General features: G+C 31.8%; 1 protein-coding gene across 1 annotated transcript in view; it reads right to left on the reverse strand.

The window, feature by feature from the left end:
• The window catches only part of LOC129231782 (transmembrane 9 superfamily member 4-like), a 57,289-nt gene that overhangs the window by 19,691 nt on the left and 11,574 nt on the right, over positions 1-26,024 (reverse strand). The window contains exons 3-7 of the mRNA XM_054866149.1: positions 20,029-20,274; positions 15,763-15,931; positions 10,355-10,454; positions 8,141-8,193; positions 7,957-7,998 (exon numbers count right to left, since the gene is read on the reverse strand). Coding sequence (XP_054722124.1) covers positions 7,957-7,998; positions 8,141-8,193; positions 10,355-10,454; positions 15,763-15,931; positions 20,029-20,274 — 610 coding nt within the window. The remainder of the gene's footprint in view (positions 1-7,956; positions 7,999-8,140; positions 8,194-10,354; positions 10,455-15,762; positions 15,932-20,028; positions 20,275-26,024) is intronic.

Consider the following 26,024-nt stretch of genomic DNA (forward strand, 5'->3'; position numbering starts at 1 on the left):
TTACAGATAACTTTTTTTAATGCTTTATAGTTAAAATTTACATGCTGTTGTTAAAGACGTTCAAGCAGTAATTATTAGAGTGGAGTGAAAAAGCAAAATTGAGAAATATGTAAAACCTACATGCAGAAAAGTTGCCTCTTACCAAGCCTATTTATCATACAAAATTTCAGTTAACTCAAATGATATCTTTAGCTGCCCATTTGACTTTGCACTTTAAGTAATTAGCCTGATTTTTCACCAAACTGGCAAAAATAGAATGATATAATTACCTTTCATTTGAAACTTTAAATGTTTGAAATGAAACTCTTGATAAATAAATAAATAATGTTTAGTTTGCTGAAAGACTTAGGTGATTGCGAAATCGCTTTTAAACGTGCATCAAGCTTGAGAATCGCACACGCTCTGCCTGTGCACTTTCTTTGCCTTCAGTGCTATCAACTGCGCTCCTTGTTCTAGTTGGTTGTCTCTCTCTTTTCAAGTAGTAAATTTAGTTTGAATTATTTCAAATAATTAAATTATTACTTCAAATGTAAATGAAGATGTTATTTTTACATAAAAACAGTAAGTTTTTCTGTATAAAACTTATATAAAAACTTACTGTTTTAAAAAGGGGAAAAGATATGTCAAGGTTTTTCTTCAGCATTGTAAATGACTATTAAACTTCCAAATGTAGCATAGGATGGAGGCTCCGATAGATCAGAGTCAATTCTTATCAATACTCCTTAAAAGATGAATTTGGTAAGACCTAAACTTTAGAAAAAAATTTGAAAGAAAGATTGGGCTTCTTTTATTGCAAACAGCTCAAAGTCCTTCTAGGCTAGTAAGAGAACTTACATATTTAGATTACCGTGCTAGACATAAAAGTCTTGAAATGTATTGTCTGGAGCAAAGAAGAGTCAGATGGGACATGATTCAGTTGCTTAAATTTATCAATATGAAAGATGTTAATGGGTTAAATTTTTGCAAAGAAAGCAGGACAAGGGGTCATTATTTCAAGCTATTCAAATCTCAGGCTAATCTGGAAATTAGGAAAAATTATTACTTTAGCAGAATTGTGTGTAGACACTTGGAACAGCTTACCAGAAGCAGCTGCAACGAGTTAGGGGTTAGATAGCTTTAAGAGGGCCATTGAGATCTTCATTGTAGACTCATAAACTGACCTACGACCAGCCTAGCTAATCCCAGAGCCTGTTTCTGGCCATCACATTTGTATTTGAATAATTGACAAAGAAGATTCCTCTAAAATAGTCGATCATCGCAAAATCAGAAGGAAAAGAAAAAAATAACCATTGACTTGAAAAGAAAAATGAGGAATATACTGTATTTTGACGATCAAATGGAGCAATATTTTGATTCAAATTAAGGAATGAAAAAATAAAACTAAAATGACAACAGAAGACCAAACTGTTTTACTCTCTTAACTTAAATCAAAGTCTTTGTCACTCCTATGGCTGGCAGCTCTCAAAACATTAAAATAAGCATATTGACTTTTTGAAAGAAAAATATTGATATTTCTAAGTAGCGTGCTGTAGGTTAAGTGCGAACAGTGTTTAAAAGTGTTCATAGATACCGATACAGACTGTAAAAGGGGAGTCATAAGAAAATTTGTGATTTCTATTGGACGTTCTTTGCAATGGTTTATTAATTAATTTCATACAAATGAATTACAACTACACCATCTACTCAACATTTGAATGGAAATAACAGCTGGGCCAAAAGGATATTGTTTAGAGACTAGGGAAAAACTGAAGTCCTGTGAAAATATGGCTGTAGTCAACTTTTAAAAGGAAAATATATCATTGATAGAATGAGAAATGGCCCCTGATCTAGTAGGGGCAATGGTATGTGTACAAAATGTGCTATGTCTATAAAAGTTCAAACGAAAATATTTCTGCTTGTTAAGAAAGAATACAGCCATTGTAGAATCTTAATGACTACAGATAGAACTTTTCGATTATATATTTTGAGAAAATGCTCATCAGAGAATGAGAAAGTTTCAACAGAAAATATTGTTAAAGTATACTCTAACATTAATCTAAATTATCACCTCGGATTGGAAGTGAATACTTAATTTACAATATACAGTATAATGAAAAAACGTAGTCATGCCAAGAAAACATTCTGTTGTCAATGCTGACCAACAATAGAAAATGTGCGCGAGAGCTGGACCTTCAACAGCTTTAAAGGGGAAAAATGAATAAACTCAATAACTACGTTTCAGAATTCCCAATTACTACAATCAATTTCAAAGCAGACAACTACTGTTTAACCACGGATTGTATGGAAATGGCAAACGTCCAGTTAAGACGACTCTATCTGAATGAGGGAGAGAAGAAACAATTTGATGCACATGTTCTGTTCATTTAAATGAGGAGAAACTGCTTAATTTAGAGGCTAAAATACATCTGCAAAAGCTGACATCCTTGAAAACTAATAGATGCATCCATTTCCACCTGTAAACCGGATGTTTGTCTTTCCATACAATCGATGGTAAGATAGTATTTGCTTTAATCGACTGGAATTCAGTTGCAATTATAAAAATTGATGCTGATCTCATTTATGACGCTAAAGAAACACCTTGACTTCTATGTCATTTCTTTTTTCATTTAAAGTTGCTTATATGCAAAAACAGCCATCTATTTACATTTGAAGCTACAATTCAATAGTTTGAAACCATTCGAGCTAAATAGAATACAAAAACAAAGACAACCAACTGGAACAAAGAACGCAGTTCATAGCACTACGCAAAGATAGGTCCTGGCAGAGCATGTGCGATTTGCACACTTAATGCTTGTTTGAAAGCAATTTCGCTATCGGATAGGTTATTCAACTGACTGTATATTAAGTATTTATTTATTAAGAGTTTCATTTCAAACATTCAAAGTTTCAAATGAGAGGTAATTAAATTTTATCACTCCGTTTTGAACGTTTTGTGAAAAATCAAGCTAAATACTAAAAATTCAGCTAAAGATATTGTTTGATTTAGCTGAAATTTTGTATGATAAATAGGCTTGTTAAGAGGCAACTTTTCTGCATATAGGCTTTACATATTTCTCAATTTTGTTTCTTTTGCTCCACCCTAGTAATTATTCCACGCACGGCATCTACAGTGGCTCCCAAAAGTCTTGGTACACCTACGACTTTGAACGAAATAGGCCCCATTCCATTGGTTAGAATTAATATTTCGAAATAGGTATTTAATTATAAGATCTATGATCCATTTTTAACAAAACTACATGAAAAGTTTTTAAAAAATATTGAAACTTAATTTTTTAAAAATCAAAAACCAAAAAGTGTCGGAAATTTTATGTCACAAAAGTCTTCGTACACTTTATAAAATTTCTATATATTATTGATGGACCTAACTTTTGATTAAGTTATTAATTAGTGGAATATTATACAGTATTCATAACACCTTTTAAACGTCTGGGAATAGATTTCATTCATTTTTTTGCGTAATTTCTGAGCAAGTGTTCAACCAACTTTGATTCTTACTGTTTCTAGCTCTATTTTCGTTTTAACACCCTATTTTCGTAATCTAGCCTCCAGATATCTCTAAATACGTTACATTAAGTTAAAATCTGGAGATTGAGGGAGTATTTTTTAAATTTTAGGACAATTTTCGAGGCACTAGACGCAAACGTTGAAAACCGTGTGCTTCTTATCGTTATCTTGATAAAAAACAAAGTTGTCTCCAATAACCAATTTTTTTGGCTCAGAGTTCAAAATTTGTTTTTAAAATATTTAAAGGAACAGCATAATTCATTATTTCATCAAAAAATTACAAACTACCAAGTCCTGATGCTAATATGCACCCTCACACTAGAACACCTCCAACGTCCTGATTAACTGATCCAAATAAGTTCTTAAGATTAAGTCCCTAATTTTTTCTTCTACATACAATTATACAAAAAAATAACCAAAAATGTTGAATTCATTTTTATCTGTAAGTAAGACGTGATTCTAAAACGTTTTTAGCTTATTTAGCATTGATTTGCGACGAAAATCGTAAGCTTTCTGTTTTTCGCATGACCAAGAAAATTTCCGCGGGAAGAGGTCCCATTTAATCCAGCTAATCAGAGAACTTGGCGAACAACTTTAGGTGAAAATTAAATGTAAAATGTTTCATTTAACTCTGCAAAAACTTTTACAGCACTCAAATGTGTATTTTTCATAAATTTTTTAACTATAAATCTCCGATCACGTTTTGTCAACTTTGCCGGTTGACCTTTTCTTACCTTGTTTTCGGTCCAATTCCTTTCATTAAAGCATTTTATCAAGCACTTTACTATACAAACAAATAAATTAACTGATTTAGAGACATTTCAAACCAATTTATCACTACTGTGGGAAAAAAATTCAAATTTTTAATGGTGTTTGCGGTTTTTTACGAATACCAGCCATTTTACAGTAATAAACCCAATATTAAGGAATAAATAAACAAAAAAATAAAGCCAAATGACTTATAAGGGTCAACACAATGCAAAAATATTAATAAAACGGCATATGATAATTTTAATCAGGAATTTATTCGGAAATATTTGAGTGTACGATGACTTTTATGGCGTGTTATTTCTCTGTCTCTTCTTTTTCTGACCCATTTCAAAAAGAAGTTCTGTCAATATTTTGAAAAAACCAATGGGTTGTATTTAGAATGACATAGGAATTAGTGATGTGCCGGATATCCGTATCTGTATCCGCGGATATCCGAGGGAAAAAATAGATCCGTATCCGTATCCGTTATTTTTTGGCGGATCTTAAACGGATCTTTTACTTTATCAAATTTTATTTCGTGTTTGAAATTCGTAAGATAGACAACAATGAAATGGTATTCCAATATATATATATATATTTATTGTAAGTTATAAATTCACTTATCTTTATCTTTATAATGAGATCAAAACTGAAATCTTCAATAGATTTTTTTTTTTGAAAAAAAATTAATTAAATGTACAACGTTAATTTTATTATTAGATGAAACAATCACATTTTCAGGATTAAATAATACTTATTTATCATAATTAAAATTAAGTAATGGTAAGTTGTACTTCAAAAAGAGTAACTTGGCAGCTTTGTCCCCCAAAAGTCTATTACGATGAGGATCATAAACAATCCCTGCTGCACTAAAAAAACTGCTCACTTGGTACGCTTGTTGCAGGTGACGTTAAATATGTGCGAGCAATGCAGCTGAGTTCAACGAGTCTGTTACTGTTAATCTGCCAATACTTTAATGGATCTTGGTCTCTTGATAATCTTTTTTCTCTGGAATATTCTGCGAGAAAATTAGCTTTTGCATCTGATATTTGATAATCAAGTTCTCCATCATCGTCGTCACTGTCCAACATGTTGGCCATAGACTCTTCCAAACTGTTGCAAGGCTCCTTTCTAACACTATTAGATTTTTCTGTGCTAGTTGCAGTTGTTGTGGGGCTTACTTCAGTTTCTAAAGCTGTTAGTAATTTCTGTTTTATATCTTTGATGACTAAGTCACTGAAGAATTTGCCTTTGTAACGAGGGTCTAAAAATGTTGCCAGTTGGAACAATATATTTTTATCAATTTCAGAAAAACGATGATCTAATTCATTCTTCAATGAACACACAAAATCAACAGCAGCAGCTGAATTGATGTTGACACTTTCTCCATTTATATCAGAAATGCCAATCTCGTCATATATTTTGGTCAATGCTCGTACCAGAGGAATAACGTCGGATACACATACGTTTTGTGAGCTCAATTTTTTTGTGGTATCCTCCAGAGGCTTCAGAACTTTTACTAAATCTTGAATTAAAACCCATTCTTCGGCATTAAGCTGTTCTATTTTATTATTAGAAGAATAAAGTGACAACGAGTCCTTGATGCAGTCAAGCCTTTCCAACATATAAAAGCTGGAATTCCATCGTGTCGGCGAGTCTTGCAAAACTTTCAGGACTCTTTGATTTAGTCGAACTTGCAATTTTTCCAATTCTTGTTTTGCCACTGTTGAGTGATTGAAATGTCCTGCAATTTTCCTACATTTCGTAAGTAATAGGGAGATTGCATCGACTTTTTTAATAGCATCCTTGAACACCAGGTTCAATTGATGTGCAGTACAGTCGATATTATTTATTTCAGACAAAGTGCAGGCAAGTTTCATATTGGATCCTCCAACTCTTACCATGCAGTGTACATTTTGTTTTGGAATTCCCCATTCTTCTAACATGCTTTGAAATAATGCCGAAATGTAATCTCCAGTGTGCCGTTCTTCCAAAATATCTGCTTTCAAAACGATATTTTTTTCGAATAAAATCTTTGGTGATACCATGACAAGTTAACGATAACAATGAAACCCCCGATGAAGAATCGGACCAGATATCTGAAGTAAAGAAAACTTTCTTAAAATCTTGCAACATGTTCTTTATTTTCGACGAAACTTTGTCGTAAAGTTCACTGCAAACTAGTTCCGTAAAATATTTTCTGCCTTTTAAAACATAATTTGGAACAACATGATCCATTAATCGTCGGAACCCCAGTTCTTCTACGTGTTGAAAAGGTAAATCAAATAATGCTATCATTTCAGCAATTAAGTAATCAAGTTTAATTGACTTCGGGTTTGTGCTATTCCACATTTTAGCTTTTTCTATGCAGTCATCCATAAAAGTTTATCGAAATCCTCTCTTTGCAGTCTGTAAAGATGTCCCTGGAAGTGCAATGTCATCGGTTTTCTTTTTAACGGAATCTTCTTTAAGGAATAAATCATATTCTTCGGGATGTTTTCGCTGCAGATGGTTTTTTAAAGAAGTTGTTCCTTTACCCTTGCGAGAATAATCTGCGTCACAAATTTTGCATTTGGCGCGTTCATCATTTACTACTACAAAATATCTCCATATTATGCTACTAAACTTTTTTGTTGACATTGGTTTGTACTTTGATTTAATCACTTTAAACTAAAATACGCAAACTGTATCTACTCTGCTTGTGTCACACTAAAGATAAAAACATAACTCCGTGCAGTGCAAATCGAAACTTTTAGCGTTGCCACTGCAAACAGAAATGCTGAGTTTTCATTCTATGCCATGATGGCAAATCTTATTTGCCGAGACAACAGGGGTGAGTGGAAGACCCGAGTTCTTACGTTATCGCTCTTTTAGTTTTAAAAAAATTGTGGTTGAAACTGTGTCAAGGTCAAGCGCGCTTATCTTTGCCTCGACATGATTCAAAGCGGATTAACTATTAAACAAAAGAAAACACAGGGGTGGCGTATCCAAGGGGGGGGGGGGGGGTAGATATCAGTAACCGAAATTTGAATAGAAATTTGCCTTTTTTGACCATCGAAAAGAAATAAAGCCAACTGTATCTCCTTCTGATTTTTTTTTTGGCAATGCCACAGGCAAAGCAAGCAAGAGGGGGAGGGGGGGTGGGCATCGATGACACCAGGAATTGAATACAGGAAAAAAATACTCAGCTCCGTATCCGCGGATCTACATTTTTCACGATCCGGCACATCACTAATAGGAATGATGTGAAAAAATATTGGACTTCATATTCAAATTAAATTTCGAGTTATTTTGGTTTTACTAAAAAATTTCAAAGTGTATGAACACTTTTGGGAGACACTGTATCTTGAAAAACCTACTACGAGATTCGAAAATTAAGAACGCTATCTCTAAAATTATGTATAACACACTAATATTGATTGAGTTTGAAATTTTGGCCCACAGGTTGACATTTTCGTGGAATGACCCAACTAGAATATGGCCAATTCCATATAAATAGCATATTTTGAAACAATACAAAAACTAAAGAAAAATGAAATAAAAACAGACAATTGCATAAATATTGTTCAATTAAAAGCTGTAGAGTTGAGATAAAATTTGAACAAACATTTCAAAATAAAAATAGTTTGAAAATGTTTTATTAATAGTAAAAGATGATTCAGAATCATGTGTGAAATGCTATTGGCCTATTTATTAACATACCTTTGTGTTTCAACAATAAATCCAACAACTCTGTAGTTCTCCCTAAATATAAGAATATATTTAAGAACTAAACAGAATCAGAGAAGAAGAAAAAAAAAACAAGTATACAGAACAATATCAATAATAATAATGATGAAAGATTGCAATAAGAACAAATATTAGTGAAGTAAAAATTTTTTTTTACCCTGGCTGAGTATGGTACTTTAAAATAAGCTTCAAGTGGTTGTTAATGTAAGGCTATAAGAACAAAAAGTATATTTCAGAAGAAATAAATAAGTGCGAAAAATATGTAATATACAAATATAAAAGTTCATCTGACAAATGGTTCCATTTCAAAACCTCAATATTTGAGATAATCTGTGCAGTATGTATGACAACTGTTCTCCATGATCCAAAGTCTAAGATCCGACTTAGGTTGACCTACTCTCATTGACTTTCCTAATCAAATGAATATTTTACACATTATAATGTGCAGTTAATCAAAAGGTGGTAGGATTGCTTTCTCAGAACCCCCCCCCCCTTAGCATGGCTATTTTTAATAATATTTTTTAAAGTCAATTTGTTTTTGACAATTACGCTCATGTAGTCTCAAAAGGAAAAAAAATCACAAATCAAGTGTAAAGGATGTGTAAAAACATTGGTAAAAATATTACAAATGGGATGGTATAGGGGTAAAGTAAGTAAATTATTGAGTTTCAGCACTTTTAAGTTTCAATGATTATGTAATTCTGAAACAACTTTCCAGAAATGCAGCCTTTTAAAAAGCAGAAGCAGATCAAAATTCCCTACAGAATGATGCTTATTAGACTCAAAACATATTTTCAAATGAAAAAGATAATGAGATGTTTTTACAAAATTGCTAATAGTTTAAGTTCTGGCCACACCATATTCTTGAATTATTAACGATTTTGTATAATCATATCTATTTTTGCATGCAAAAATATCAAGCTTTGAGCTTAATAAGTGTCATTTGGTGAAAATTTAAATTTACTTCCAACTTTTAAAAATTTGCAAACTTCTATCAAATGAAGATATTTGCAGAAAATCTGTTGAATTTCTAAAGAATTACTCAATTATTGAAACAGCAAATCATGGCAACCTTTTGATTTGTTAAGTATTGCTACCCCATACAACGCTGTACTAACACTTTTATATTACTTTTATCTACATCTTTATATACAGTACAACCTCAATTATCTAAGCGTATTGGGGCCACCAGTGCCTCTGATGTCTGAAATCTCAGTTAATAGACACTTCATATAAACTTGTCAGGATCGCAAATTTTTAAAATGTATCAATTAAAAATGCAATAAAAAATGAACCCTTTAGAAAGTAATGTTTTACAGTTAAAAAATTAAAATAGGAAAATAACTTGTAGTAAATTTTAAAAAGAATTTTTTTACAATGCCAAGTGGAATATATATTGAAAGCCGAGTTAAAAAAAAATAATCAGAAGATATTTTTATATTTAAATTGAAAATTCATCATTTTATTAAATTTACATTATTTTTTTGAAAAGTATGTTACCTTTCTTGTCATCAATTTCTGTCAATTGCAGCCCTATCATGCAAAAAAAGACTTTATTATTGGCTTGGTTAACAGAAACTATGGTTAATCGAGGTTCTACTGTACTATAATATACCTTTCTTTGTAAAAGTCCCCAATTTCTGTCAATAGTAGCCCCATAAAGCAAAAAAGATTTTATTATCGGCTCTGTTAAAAGAAACCATGGTTAATCGAGGTTCTAATGGACTCTTGGGGCAGTGATGACCATTCCCGAGTTTGAAATCTATATTTATTAGCATCTCTTGCTAACATTCATATTTTACGAACTATATACAAGTTGAAATTATCCATGGGGTCTCATAGCAACACTGCCTTTTGAGCCCAAGCTCCAGAAACAAGTCAAGTGTCCTCCAAAAACAAGTCTAATTATATCCTTTGAGTACCCCCCCCCCCCCAAGTGCTAGCGTTCCACGCACGTATCTTTCGTATGTATCACCACTACCATTAATCTACAGACACTGGACACTTCCGACAACAAGGCTCCAGATTCTAGACACATGAGACACTTGTATTTCATTACAGCAAGCTCAGCGGAGAGGCAGACATCCTTCTCTAGTTTGAAATGCTCATCTTGCATTGCAAACCCAAAAACAAGACCAGTTCTGTTTATAATTCTTACCTCCAAGAAAATAACAGAAACTTCTTCATTCTCAGCAAATATATATTACAACTTTAGAGAGTTCTGATTTCTCAAATATAATTTAAATTGGCTAGGTTTTCCAGATTAAATACACAAAAACAAAACTAAATGAAAATCATGATGCATTTACTAATACACATTAAAACCACAAGAAAAGCATAAATAAAGAATAAATATAAGATAATTACTTACAGTTCCTCCTGAAACAAAACCTAGCCTATAACCATGCTCATATTGAGGTTGATCTTCATAAAGACCAAAACGGGTAGCACATGGAAGGTTATCAATCAGTCTATAAAAAAACAAAAAAAAAAAAGTGTCAATATATTTCTAGGTTGGTAAAATTCAAGTTTTTTGAAAAGTATAATTGCAGTTTGAAACATCTCGTATTGAATAACCAGTATTTTAAGTTGCACTTTTATAACAAAAATGGCTAATAGCTGCCATGTAATGCTTTTAAATTGAATACTGTTGACTCTTAATAACTTGAAGAAAATATAAAAAAAGTAAATTATCCAAATTCTTAAGTAAAGAGAATATACATTTTTAGAAAATACATTGGGGGGGGGGGGGGCTGATATAAAAACCTGCTTTATTTTAAAGGTGATTATTATTTTAGTCCTCTTTTATCTACAAGAAGAGAAGGGCAGGGCAAGGCAGGGAACACACAGTTGTGTAAGTATGGGGACTAGTGCCCCTAGCAAACTAAAGAAATTGCACTTCCCCTCCCAGGGTCGCCCACATGAGCAGTCAATGGAGGTTTTTTTAAGAACATTTTGATTAATTGATTTGACAAATAGAGCGCAGCATTGTAATTTTTTTCCTTATTTTCTTTTTTAGAATTGTTTGCGAATTTTTTTTTAAAAAAGTTTAAAGGGTTTTTCAAATTCTATGATTTAAAAAAAAAAACTTTTTTTTTCATCAGTTGAAATGCTGAACCCGGGCTGCTGTGCCTCTGGCGAGAGCAACTCCTGCCAACCCCTAGTTTACGCTGCTTACACATGAACTTGGTATGTTTTACTGATATAATTTCAAAAAAAATTGAATGGATTACAGTATTACTTCTACCTCTCAGCAAAATTTTCACCAAAATGAGCCAGTTTGCTTTTCTGTAGAGACAATTTTCGTGTTTTAGCTGGTGGTAAACTTTCAGCACTTATTTCTTCAAGAGAAAATAGTTAAACTAATTGATAAGCTGATATAAATTGTAGAACCTTATGAACATCTAGACAAATTTATGACATTTTTGTTTCTCAGTAAAGAATTCTTACTTTTGCAAGTTATGTCAAAGGAAAATCATGGGGAACTAGTATTCAAAATATCTGGAACAAATGTGAACAGTTCACATTTGTTCCAAAATGGAACATTTTGTTAAAAAATGGAATACAGTTAAACCCTGATTTCACATTTCTCAAGGGACTGGGTTAAAAGAAATGTAAAATATGGGAAAACGTGACATACAGGAAATACATAGCAGCAAAACTGATGATGGGACCTGATGAAAAAATGTCGATTTGGGGGATGTCAAATCGGGGTTCCACTGTTCCAGAATTCCATTAACGGAACGGTAACACAAAAGTAAAATTAGTTTGGGGGACTTTCTTCCTTTCCCTTTCTTTGCTATGTCCCTATCACCTTTTTTGTTTTACTTATTGATAAAAGAATGGTGGAAACACCTTCCAGAGTTTTTCTTTTCGAAAACCAATTGAGTGCTTTGGTTTAAATTATGAAATTTTCAATTTACAGCCTGATAACTTTATTTGTTTTAAGTATGAGCATTTGCAGTCTCAGTAAAAATATGTTTAACTCTTTAGACTGATGTGGTACCTTTTAGTGATACAGGAATGTATCTTGCCAAGGGTGCAACACAAAGAGAACATAATTTGCCAAAATTATTTTTAAAAATATGAGTTTAAAGTCAATTATTTTAATGATTTTTTTTAAAGAAAATTAGTTGCAATACAGCTGCAAGGAAAAAAGAGACAATTGGGCAATTCCATGTCAGATCAATCACTTTTTGATCTCACCATCTCCAATTTTAACGACAATTGGCATGAGGAACACATGTCAAGATAAATTATCCTGAAATTTTTAGAATTCTACTTTAAAAATTTTACGAAATACAGCGCTGTTAAAAACTGAAAAAGTACGAAAAAAACCGAAAAGTTGTGACATTCAAATGACTGTAACTTCTCTCCTAATTATAGTAGAATAAAAATTCAAAACCCATTGTAAAGCTAAAGAATAGAGCTTTCTATTCATGTAAAACATGACTTTCTTACAACAGGTTTAAGTTTCAAGGTCATTCACTGTGACTTTTGACCTTGAATATCTCAAAACATGCGCCCTTAGAATTTCTTCAAAAAAATATATTCATAGCTCTAACACTATTCTTTCACTACACCAAAACTTAGACTGGGATTGCAATGGCAAGATACTGAAAAAAAAAATTAAGAATGTTCACATGTTTTACATTGTGGAATTCCATATGTTAGGTCAGTCACCTTCTTGACCTCCTCCACATTTCCGATTTCGATGAAATTTCGTGTGAAGGACACACACAACACAATAAGTAATCCTGCCAATTTTCAGAATTCTACTTAAATGTTAAGAAATGCGGGGCTGTTAAAAACTTTAAAGGGCAAAATAAATGGAAAGTTGTGACATGCAAATGACTAATTTCTATCGTTCTATCCTAATTATAGAAGAATAAAAATTTGAAAACCATTGTAAAGTTCAAGACTAGAGCTTTCTATTAGGATAAAACATGGCTTTCTCATGACAGGTTTCAGACTCAAGGTCATTCACCTTGACTTTTGACCTTGAATATCTCAAAGCATGCCCCCTTAGAATTTTTCCCAAAAAATACATTTTATAGCTCCAACACTGTTCTTCTACTACATCAAAACTTAGGCTGGGATTGCAATGGCAAGGGACTGCAGAAAAATCAGAAATATTCATGTATTTTTGTTGGATGTTTTACATTAATTCTGTCCTAATGTTATTGTTTTAATTTTATTGTTTTAATTATGTTAATAATATGTATATTTTTAAAGAAATTCTAAGGTGGCATGTTTTTAGACATTGAAGGTCAAAATTCACAGTGAATTGAACCATGACGAACACATGAAAACATTCGCACTGTTGACACACGGTGAACCTTGAAACTTAAATCAGTCGTGAGAAAGCCATGCTTTATACCAATAGAAAGCTCTATTCTTTAACTTTGCAATGGTTTTCAAATTTTTATTCTACTGTAATTAGGATAGAACCATAGAAATTATGGTCATTTGCATGTCACAACTTTCCATTTATTTTGCACTTTTAAAGTTTTCAACAGCCTTGCATTTAGTAACATTTTTGAAGTAGATTTCTGAAAATTGGTAGGATTACTTATCGTGTTGTATGTGTCCTTCCCACGAAATTTCATTAAAATTGGAAATGGTGAGGAGGTCAAGAAAGTGACTGATCTGACATATGGAATTCCACAATGTAAAACATGTGAACATTCTTGATTTTTTTTCAGTACCATGCCATTGCAATCCCAGTCTAAGTAAGTTTTGGTGTAGTGGAAGAATAGTGTTAGAGCTATAAAATATAATTTTTGAAGAAATTCTAAGAGGGCACGTTTTGAGATATTCAAGGTCAAAAGTCACCGGTGAAGGACCTTTAAACTTAAACCTGTCGTAAGAAAGTCATGTTTTATATCAATAAAAAGCTCTATTCTTTAGTTTTACAATGGCTTTTGAATTTTTATTCTACTATAATTAGGAGAGAAGTTACAGTCATTTGAATGTCACAACTTTTTGTTTTTTCGTACTTTTTCAGTTGTTTAACAGTGCTGTATTTTGTAAAATTTTTTAAGTAAAATTCTAAAAATTGGCAGGATAACTTATCTTGACATATGTGTCCCTCACACCAATTTTTGTTAAAATCGGAGATGGTGAGGTCAAAAAGTGATTGATCTGACATAGAATCGCCCAATTCCTAATGCCCTCCTCCTCCCCTCCCCAAAAAGAGGAATTTTGCAAGCATGGCAAACCTTTTGGGTCTGCTTAAAATACTTTTACACAGCAGTGGTTAACTGGAAGGGGTGAGGGACGGCTTTTCGCCCCGGATAATCCCTTTTTCAAAGAGGGAGCATCCTTTTAACTCTCATTGGGAAAAGAGTAATTTGGCAACATTATTCAACTAAGATAGAATACAAATTACAAATAAAAAGGTGAGCAAATTCCTCTCAGAAATATTACAAAAGATTGACTAAACCTGCGTTTTTAAAGCAACAACTACAAAAATTTTCCGGAGACACATCTCGCATTCAAGATCATCCTAAATTTTTGCTTTTATTTCGTTAATGTTCCGAGTGAGAGTCCCGCTAAGAATCCTCTCCTAACACTATGAAAGTCCGACTAAATAACATTTTTGGAGATTAAGTATTTTTCACCTGTGTGTTATTCATCTGTGTGCAAGTAACCAGTGATCGACCAAAAGCATCTGATGAAGAACTGGTTGGTGAACAACCGGTTAGTAACCACTGATGTCACTAGCTGTCATGTGATCAACCGACCGGTAGCTACTGTTTGAGGTCGTCGAATGTAAGCATTGAATACTTTCTAAATCATGCTGCATAGCAGCACCTACCACAGCTACTAGTACTCTCTCTTGCCACAAGACGGAGAGGTTCACCTACCATTTGTACTGGTTATCTCCAAATTTTTAATTTTGTCACTTACATCCCTTTGCTTCTGCCTTTTTTTAAGGGGGTAAAAATCCATTTGAAGAATGTTAAAAGAGCTCCATTCAAATTTAGAATCCAACTTTATTTCAAGAAATGTAAATTCTCTCTCTGCAGCACTGTTTGAAGAAAACATTAAAAAAAAAAAACAACTATAAAAACATTAATAAATTGCATATACAAGAAGAAATGGTCAGAGCTGGGTGTATGATGTAGAAGCTGCTTAGGAGAAACTTCCTTGCCAGTCAAGCACAGCCACCTCAGTCTCATTTCAACCCCCAGCATATTACAGCAAAACATTATGCGGATATAAACTTTTAATATTTTCTTTCTTTCTTTTTTTTTTTTTGAGGAAATGGGGGTATGGCGGTACTTTTGGAGACCCCTGTGCACACGCATGTTTTTGAGTACTACGCTGAAGAAAAAAGATAATTATACAAATGCAAAAGGTTTTTTTTTTTTCAATAATGTTCTACTCCTCCGTTTACATCAGTCAACTTGAAAGCTTTAAAAATAATTTCGCTAATTAAAAAAAATGTAGAAAAAAAGATTTTTTTTGGAGGAAATTATAAATTTCAGGCTTTGTGTGGTGTATCTAAATATTTTTTGATTTGAATTAATTTTTTTTTTTTTTGGTATATGCAGGTCAGTCGATGCAACTTTCTAACAACTTGACATTTTAAATTTCTAAAGTATGTTTTTCTCCGACACACCATAGAGTGCATTACATTTCTTCTGTGGATATTAGAATTACTAGCTTTTAAAACTTTAGAGCACTTCAAGCAGCTGAAAAACTGATTAAAGTGCAACTATAGAGAGAAGAAAATTGTTGAAAATAATAAGCCAAAGTCAAATTATAACTTACAAATGTACAAAATATTCATGCTGAATTCGATTAGCTACAAGTTTTGACTCAGCAACAGACCAATTCAGAGGAGTTTTTGGATTATTACACAGAACTCTACAATTCTGATCTGTAGCCATGTGTACTTCATATGGAGTATTGACTATTCTGTCCCCACGTAAAACTTCACCTACAACATAAAAATTTTCATTCAGTTCATTTGCAATAAAAGACATGACATGTGAATTGCATTTTGTACAACATTGTATTGCATCTAGACATTTAACTTCATAAAAAATTTTTGCATAATTTGGATGCTTTTATTGACATTCAAACAAAGTCTTTTGTTGAATAAAAAAAATTACATAAAGTAATTTATTAATTAAGGATGAAGCCCAGTGGTAGTGCTTCGAGCTTCCTTGCCGCAGAACAAGGTTCAATACCTGGTTTGCACATGATCAACTCAGACTTCCATCCCTTCAGTGATTGATAAAATGAGCACCAAGCGTACTTGGGAACCAAGCACTGAGGGTTCTGCATCTGGCTCATCTACCATGCACCCCAAGCCCATCAGTTTTGAAAACTGAGATGGGCACACTAGGCTCCCATGGGCTGTTGCCCCACTGAGTTTAGTTTATAAACTGAGGATGGATAATGAGAGAGCAACAATTTTAATCAACTTATTTACATTAAAAGAAGATTATAGATAAAAATCAAGATTTATTTTTACATAGGGGGAAGTGGTATACCTGGACCTAGGCTGATTATATCTCTGCTTATTAAAATATTTGAATAGCAAAATGTGTAGTTAAAGTATTTGCCACTAGATGTCACAGTGCATACCTTTCTGTTTTGTTGAAAGCTCATCTGATTAAAGTATTATTAAAAAGGAAATATGCCATTCAAAAGTTCTTCCAGATACTTCTATGTATCTTTTATTATGAAACATATACTGTTCATTCTGAAATGGAAGTCATGCATTATACACTCAAGTTCTAGCTATAACGCCATATGCTTAAAACAAAGTAAGACCTAACTGTAACATAATGATCAGCTATTTTGTTTTTTATAGCCAAGTAGTGTACCTCAAACCCAAAACAAGTGGTGTACCTTGGACTGGTCCAAGATACACACTTCTGCTTAGTTATTACAACTCCTAAAATTTCATGTTCTCCAGTTTGTTGGAATAGTTGGACGAGTCTTCCCACTAGCCTTCACATTATCAAATATAATCAATGGCTTTAAGGTCACTGGCTTACACATACTGAATTAAAATATCTCAAGATTTTGATTTCCTCTTATCAAATGTCACTCATCTGTCAATGCAAAAGCAACAAGAAACTAACACACAAAATGATTTTACTGATGTGTCAACATCTGAAGCTAGTATTTCTTTGCCAAGCCTTGTCACTCCTGAAGAAATAAGGCCATATCCAAAGTCACTACCGAGAAAACAATTTCATAGAGGAGACCTGAAAGAAAGTCTTGTATTTTGACCGACACACCCCAAAAAGAGCGTCTTGAAATAGAAAAGGCTAAAATGGCAATGAAAAAAGTAAAGCAAACTAAAAAAGTAAAAACCCCTACCGAGCCAGCTAAAAAAAACTTTAGTATTTCTCAGAGTCTGAACTTGAGAATATTGAAGATTTATATGAGGATACCAATATTTCAGATCAACATTTTAATGAGCTAGAAGATCCAGATAACGTCAATATTCGGATTGGAGTTTTTGTATTGGTGAAATTCGCTGGCAAGAAAACTATCAAATATTTTCTTGCAGAGATTATTTCTATTGCTGATGATGGATATGAAGTTAAATATCTGTAAAAAGATCCAAGCTGTCAGAAGTTCACCAGAGAAGATCCTAAATTTTATGAAGTTGACAAAAAGGATATCATATTAAAGCTACCACACCCAATACTAACTGGTGGATCTGAAAGGCAGCTCGAGAAGTTCACATTGGAATTGACTTATCCGATTATAATCTTAGTTAGAAATAAGTGTAGCTTTAAAAAAAATAATCTTTAGTATGATTTTCAGAAAGAGCGTCTTGTCATTTTATTAAAAAAGTGAATCGTAATAAGATAATGAGATCTAAATTTTTATTTATCTTTGAAACAAATAAAAAATGTATTTATAAAGTTATGTGTGGCTTACTGATTGATAAATAGTGATGTTCTTACTGAAAATCATGTTTTCTTTACCTGTTAATCATTGGTCCAAGGTACACCACCGGTGGTTTACCTCAGTACTAATCACATTCTTCTGTTTTTTCTTAAAAATGTAATTGAAATAATTTAAATAAATTAAGATAATTATATGTTGTGTAAAAAATCATAAAGTTTTAACTAAAGGTAACTGTATCTAGATTTAGAAATTCCATAAATTAGCACATTCCATTAATTTTAGAAATGAAATCAAATAATCTTGCGTTTTAGATGCTTCTGTTACTCCTGTAAGAAATATTTTGTTACAATGGACAACAACAGCATTTTTTGTTTCTAATTTTAATACACTCAGGATGATCTAAAAACGTCAGATTTTTTTTTTTTGTCTCATTTCAGCGAGATATTTTTAAAGTTATTTACATTGTATTTATTTATGTGTCAACAATTTTTTTTTCTGATCATCATATGGTTGAATGTTATCCCCGTTTCCAAACCATATCTTTACTTCCAAAAAAAAAAAAAATATATATATATATATACATATCCACTGTGTATGTTCAGAAGGAACTGTCCTATTTTCCTTCCCTGCACTTGTTTGTGCTATTGTTCAAATTTCCGAGAATTCTCCCAATTTACGCTAGGGAACGCAGAATGAACAGATTAAAGGGAAATGACTTTCCAGGAATTTTGGGAGATGGCACACCTGCAGGTGGTCAATGGTCACTTGAGACAAAAGTTGACAACAGAAAGTATCACATAAACATGATACATATTATAATCAAGGAATTGATCTTGCTTTGAAAGCATATTATCAGCACGGAATGCAAGCAGAAATTCAGTTAATTTCATATACCAAATATAGAAGTTATGTCAAGGGTTATGAAAAGTGATTTACATACAATTTTTTTTTAATACTCAAAAATAAAACGGGAACTATCGTTTTTTTTAGTAACAAATATGACATATCCAGGCCTGGATCTGCCTAAAAGCAGACCCTGCACTGTAGCAGGGGGGGGGGGGGGGGGGGGGGGGACAGCATGTCCTTAATTGGTACAAAGGCCCAAGAAATTGAAAAAAAAAAATGAAATGTAAAGAAACTAGAAATAAGACTTATTAGCATTGCAAATATACACTGCTAGCCTTTGGGTAGGGGCCCTAAGATTTTGTTACAGGGAGGGGGAGGGAATTTATAGATTCGGGCCTGGATCCATCCACGCTTAATTTCACTTAAACATTGATTTAAATGAAAAAAAAATTTAATAGTTTATATCCTATTAAGGTCACTTATTTCTCAAAGTTCTCACAACTTTGATAGTAACTTTTTTTAGCCCCCTTTCTTACATTTTTATAAATATTAATTTGTGTTAGTGGTTTTTTTTTTTTTTTTTTTTTTTGCATCAATTTTCCGAACAGAAAAAAATGCTAACATTGTTTTAAAAAATTATATTACTTTAAAATTACCTAAGCTTCGAGTTATATTTTCATGCAAATTTAGTGTTTCTTTAAAATTATTATTAGTTGTATTATTATAAAGTTGATGTCTCCAACAAATGCTCTCTAGGGTAAATTAGAATTGAAAAAAAAAGGGAAGGAAAGAAAAGAAACTAAATTTTCTGTAAGCTTGGAAATATCGACTCTGTAAGAACACCAAAATATTTGCTATTTATCAGAATGCAATGTTTAATATGCTTCATTTTTCTTAATTTGCTTACAAATTTTTTCAGAGTTAGTAGCAATATAGAGAGGGATTTTTGAGTTAATCAATGCTATGATTTTTTTAATTTTATTTTATTAAAATAGATCAATGCATCCACAATCAACAAAATTGCTTCTTTTATATTAAATTGGCCTCTGTTTTCAAACATTAAAAGTTTTTTTTAATTTCTGTGAACAAAGTATTTTTTCATCTTTTTTTAATTTATCATTAAAATAATTGGAATTTAGCTGGGCCATTGTTTATGGTTATATCTAATACATAACACTTTCATGTAAGAATAAAAAAAATAAACAAAATACAAAAGTTTTTGAAATTGAAAAATATATTTGTTCAAAAGTCACATTCTGGAGAATAATCCAAATACAGAAAAAAATACATAATTGTCAGGAAAATAATAATTACCTAAATTTTCAGATTTATAAACAATTGCTCCTTTTTTCGGACGGCAAAATGGTAATGAATAATATTCATATGGTAATTGAGTCAAAGTACTGGTCATCTTAACAGCCTTCACTTCGATACTGTCTCCTTTCTTGAATTCTACTGGAGCAACGCCAGGGACATAAAATCCATCGGAATGAGGAAGACAGATGAATAAAAGGATGAATAAAATGCTTGATAGAAAAATGTTTTGATGCATCTCCATATCTAAGATCAATAATAATCATTTTACATTTAACAGAGTAAAAACTAACACATGAAATAGCAAAATTATTTCAACTTTCCGCATGTATAAAAGTATAAATGGAAAACGCTGAATCAAAATCGAAATTTTTTGAACCCCATTTGCCTTTAAAAAAAATTTCACATTATAAAATTTACTTTACACTTTTTTCCCCGCTTTTTTCAGAGGTAGCCAAATAAGCAAGCTTGAATTACAATAAAGCTAACACACAATAGTTGACAAAAATGCAAAAATAAATAAAAAAAATTGCAGTAACTGCCCTATTTCTGCTTTCTATCACATGGCACCACATATACACTGCTAGTCACACAAAATGGAACACCCAAAAGTAATCAGAAGTAAACGAAATAGGACACACACAATGGCAACATTGAAAAAGAAAATTATTACAAAAGGAAAGCAAAATTATCATTTATTACTGCAAAAATCATAAATGAATGGAGGTTTAAGCACCTGTTGAGCCACCTCTAGTGTGAATATATACGAGGCGATACAGTCAAGCATTGAGGCACAGCAATTTTGTACGATGTTCTACGTGATCTCGTACCAGTTACTGAAAACATGCACTAATTCAATCAAACTAATAGACTATCCAACCTACTGTATCAAGTGATCTCAAATATATTTGATTTGTGACAAACCAGAGCATTGCGCAAGTCAGGTTAAGTGATAATATGAAAAAGGAAGTCCCCTGGCACACTTGTTGTGAATTTGCAAGTTTCTTTAAAAGTCAAATTTAGAAAACGGTAAAAAAAGGCCATATTATTATAAATTAGACTAAAATATAAATGGGAAAATTCTGAAAAATTAAATGAAGGAATCCACACTCAAATTTAAGTTTTAGCATAAATAACATCAAATTATACAACAGAAAAAAAATTGTAGTTTTTTAAGAAGTCAAATTGAAATAATGTGTTTCAAGTCTGGTTGTTATATCCATAATGGTGGGATTGCCTCAAAGCATTATTTGAAACTTTTCTTGCGGCTCAGAACAGAGTTAACATATAAAGATATCAGTTAGTGAAAATATTTGAGTAAAAAATTTAATAAGCAGACAGGTGACCCAAACAGGATGAAAAATACTGAAATTGCACAGCTTTGTGAACAAATCACAATTCTGTTAGTATATTGCACTACAGCTGAAAAAGCTCTCCCGTGTATTTTTATATTTATACAGCAGAGTATTTTAATTAGATGCATGAAATTAACTAAAGCATTTTGAATTTAGCTTCCAATGCCCTTCTGTTTTTAGCAGACAGTATTTCTCTCTCTCAAAAAATACTGAATTCAATAAAAATACTGAAAAATCGCACGTCTGATAAGTGTATACAGGAGTCCCTTATATAACGCCATACTTGTACAACATGGTTTTGATATTACACAGTAGGAAATTTGCGACTATTATAACATGGATTTAATATGACACGGTACTAAACTTGAATTTAATACTACAGTTGACTTGCCCTACAACACGATTCGACTTACGCGAAATGGCTATAACACGATTTTTTCATGAGTAACGAATTTTACCGCTAACGCGAATTCCTCGCCCACAATGCGAAAATTTTCAGCAGAATAACTTCGGCAGAAAGCAGAAGATTAATTCATCACTTTTCTTGTTCTTCCTCTTCTTCTGACAAGTTTCCTGACGCGCATGCAATGTCAGGGGAAAACTAATAGCAATCTGATCGTGAAGCATAAATCATTATCTTCTTTATAATTTATGTAAAAAATGCAATTACTGTACCTACTGTATATACTATTATAGTGTACATTTTATTATTACTGCGCATTGTATATACCGTACTGTTTTATTTTATGTCTCTTTCCCTCATTGATCATTGATTTTGTGCATTGTAATAATATTTTATGTTGAAAAATACAGATTTCTTTAAAACATAGTAAACGTTCACTTCTACATGTAAGAAATGGTAATAAATAGTTAAGAAATGGTTTAAAACCAATTGAGAGGTGTTTACAAATATACCAAAAATAACGAGGTATATTTACAAAAAATTTGTATACAGACCCCTTTTCCACAACGGGAAATTTCGACTTATGCGAGGGGTCTTGGAACGCATCCCTCGCGCAAGTCGAGACTCGACTGTACATGGTTTTGATAACCGTGTAAAAAAAGAAAAATAAGAAATTTATTTTGTTTCTAATACATTGTAAGAAAGTAACATTAGGATTAAGCATAAGGTGAATTCCAGGAAAAAGGGGACATGACACTTGAATTTTAAAAATTCATATTCTGGCACTTGCCTTGATTCCCTTCAGAAATAAATGAATTTCTTGAATCTTAACCTGTTTTTCTCAAATAGTTTGTTGACGTTTAGAAAATCAAGTGCAAAATCAAGTTAAAAAATAAGCTTTTATTCAAATTTTTACAAAAATGTTTTTTTGATTTTATTTCTTCCTTTGTACGTGATGAAAGTCATAAAAACTACACTTAAAAACTCCTAAGCGTGTGAAAATTATTTTGGTATGACATGTTTGTGATATGACAAGCCAATTCAAGAAGAAATACTTGCTTAAAAACTTGAAATTTATATTAAAACAATATAATACTGAAACTGCTTTCAGATTTGTTGCCACAAGTCAGAGAAAAGGACTGTTGAGAGCATAGATTTGACCATTAAACTTACTGCGAAGAGATCAATAAATTCATGAATCAACTTTCAAAAAGATAGAGAAAAAAGGATCCAATAATCTTCATTCTCATCCCGACACACAAAATATGCGCTATTTGAATCCTGTAACAAGTTATGTTATCGAATATAGTATAGTACTTCAACAAATTAAAGGAGATTTCACTTCAAAGTGAACAGACTGACTTTGAAAGTCAATAAATAATGTTGAAAATGAAGATATAACTGAATCAAAAATGACAAATCATAAGAATATGCCAAAATATTCATTAATGTTTGGACAAGTTTTGCCAGTAGGATGGAAAAGTATAAAAATTAACAAAGAGCAATGTTGCACAGGTACTTCATATAGAAGATGAAGGAATAGAAATATCTTGTTTGAGAATGCGTAATAATGTGGGAATGATCTTCGTGTTTGCTGAGAAAGAAGATAAATGTTTTCTGGATTATGATAAAATTATTGAATATTTAAAGAATTCAGAATTGTAACAGTTGGCTTGGGCATTAGATATCATTGTTTCAGACTACTGTATTAGCTGAATAAATGTTTGTAAGTTTAAATTTACCAAGTTTAATTGTTTTGTACTTCTTGTCCTTCCACTACCCTTAACAAATACATAATTCATATGCTTAAAATAATTATTTTTTAAAACTAGAGATGAAATTGTAATGATTGAACACTCCTGTACATACTCTAATTTTTATAGAATTTTCCCTTCTATAGTTTAGCTGAACTTTAGGGGAGAACATGATAGCGTGAAAATCATGTCGCAAAAATTTCCTTCCGTTACTGTTTTTTAAATTTGATTTAAAAAAGAAGTTACTCACAAAAAATTCTTGTTGTTAGCTTTTTTAGCAACTTACTATGATGTGCAAAAAGTCTGTTCATCAGTTTTTGAAAAAATATGTATTTTCATATGCTCACAGACAGAAATGCATTGATTTTTTTGTAAAACTGTCGTTCCATTACTGCTGGAATGCACCACAAGCTAAATTTGGCAAATGATAAATTTAAAAAATGTAGTCAGAACAAAATATGAAATAAAGTACGTTGAATAATTCTATTTAGTTTATTTTATATTTTATTTCGTTGTTGTTGCTCAGACGAAATTTATTGATACAGAAAAGCTCATATTTCCTTTCTGATAATATATGTTTTGTTCTTAGTAAAGAAAGTTTTCTTGTTGTGCATAATAGTTTTAATTTGAAGTAAGTAAAAAAAATAAGTTGAATTGTTTATAGAAAATTTAAATTTGAATCAGTGTACCTGTTATACGTTTTGGTTCAGTTTTCGTTTTTGTTTAAATGATCCAAAATTTCAACAATTATAAAACTTGCACCTTAATACCTGGTTTTGATATAACATGGTACACATTGTTTGATCTGCATTACTGCAAAGTCTTGTATATAGTTTCGTAATAACACAATACATATTGACCTAATTTATGTTACCTACATGATAAATTATTTTAAAATATTAGTAAGTATCTAATAAAAGTCTTGTATAACACGGCTTCGATACTACACGGTAGGAATTAACTGTTTTATGCGAGAAACACCTGTACATATATATATGTACACGTATATATAAAAATGCATTTAACAAAATAAAAAAATAAATAAAACTGGAACAAATGTCATATACCCCACCCTTGGTGACTTTTTCCTGTTGTTGCCGAGAAAGCGTCGCCAAGAAAATGATCTATGACCACATATGTCATACATGGTTCTTAGCGATGCTTTTTGCAGCGCCAACAGGAAAAATTCAGGTAAAAAAACATGATCAAAGCACTTCAGAACACAATATATATGAAAACAACATAAAACCACAACAAAAAACATCGCGAATATACGCTTAAAAAATACCAGAAACTAAAAAGTTTTTGTACGCAAAGAACAATTACTAGAAAGTGCTTAAATTAACGAATTATAACAGCTCACCAATGAAATATGTACCAATAGAAATAAAAGCTATTTTCCAACATGCATTTAATCGAACAAAAACTTTTCTCATCCTTTGCTAAAAAAGAGCAAAGAGATTCAAATTGCGATGTTTAAAGCAAAAAACATTCCCAAAATCAATAACTATTTCAGTCAAAAAAAAGCTTAGTTACTGAAATTTCGACGTATGAAAAGTAGAAATGTCTCAATAAAACATCCCAAACATAAACAATACAAAAATACCCTACATTAATTTGTTATCCAGACATGCTTTCAAAATACCTATTATATTTTACATAAAATAACACCTTCATATTTTTATAAAATGCTAGAGTCAACTTATTTTCAGAAATTCAGATCCTAAAGGAGGCCTATGTCTAATATATGTCTAAATAATATATGCCTAAATAATTCGTGGCATCGATAAGAATTAACTTTTAGAATAAAATAACCGCACTATTTTTGTAAAATTAATTTACATACAGTAAAAATAAAGTTAAAAACTACAAGAAATCCTCAAGGTTTTGTAAAAACAAAGAATTTCGGAAGTGAGAGTTTCTTTTTCTTTTTTTGAATTCTAAAAAAAAGAACTTACCTTTTTATGGAATAAATCCTCACACTCAGTCTGAAACAAAACAACATTTGACAATTGCACCTTACAGATACACACCAAGTTGGAGTTTACTTTTAATTAACATTCAAGTTTGAAGAAACTGGCATTTTCTAATATTTATTCATCAAAACACAACTACTGAATTTAAACTAACACAAATTAAGCTTTCCTGTAAGGTATATTGCACGAAAAAACAAGAATCTCTCCTGCGTGAAGCCGATAACAAGTAAACAAGTTTGAACAGATCTAAGATTGCCTTCGGGTTGCCAAGCACAGGCCAGTTTCGCCAGGGATGCCATACTTAAAAATTATCGCCTCATTGGCAAGAAAAGTATGTCAATTTTATGTAAAAAATCGGACGTTGCCAAATAGGGGGTTATATTACATCCGTATCATAAAACGTTCAGTTTAAAATTTTACATTTTTCAGAGAAAAAAAGTCAAAAACTTTGATTTAAGTTTACAAAATCAAATTTTACTCACATTTAATGGCTGATTGATGATTTAAC

Source organism: Uloborus diversus, chromosome 10, assembly GCF_026930045.1.
Source record: "Uloborus diversus isolate 005 chromosome 10, Udiv.v.3.1, whole genome shotgun sequence".
NCBI classification, from domain to species: Eukaryota; Metazoa; Arthropoda; class Arachnida; order Araneae; family Uloboridae; genus Uloborus; species Uloborus diversus.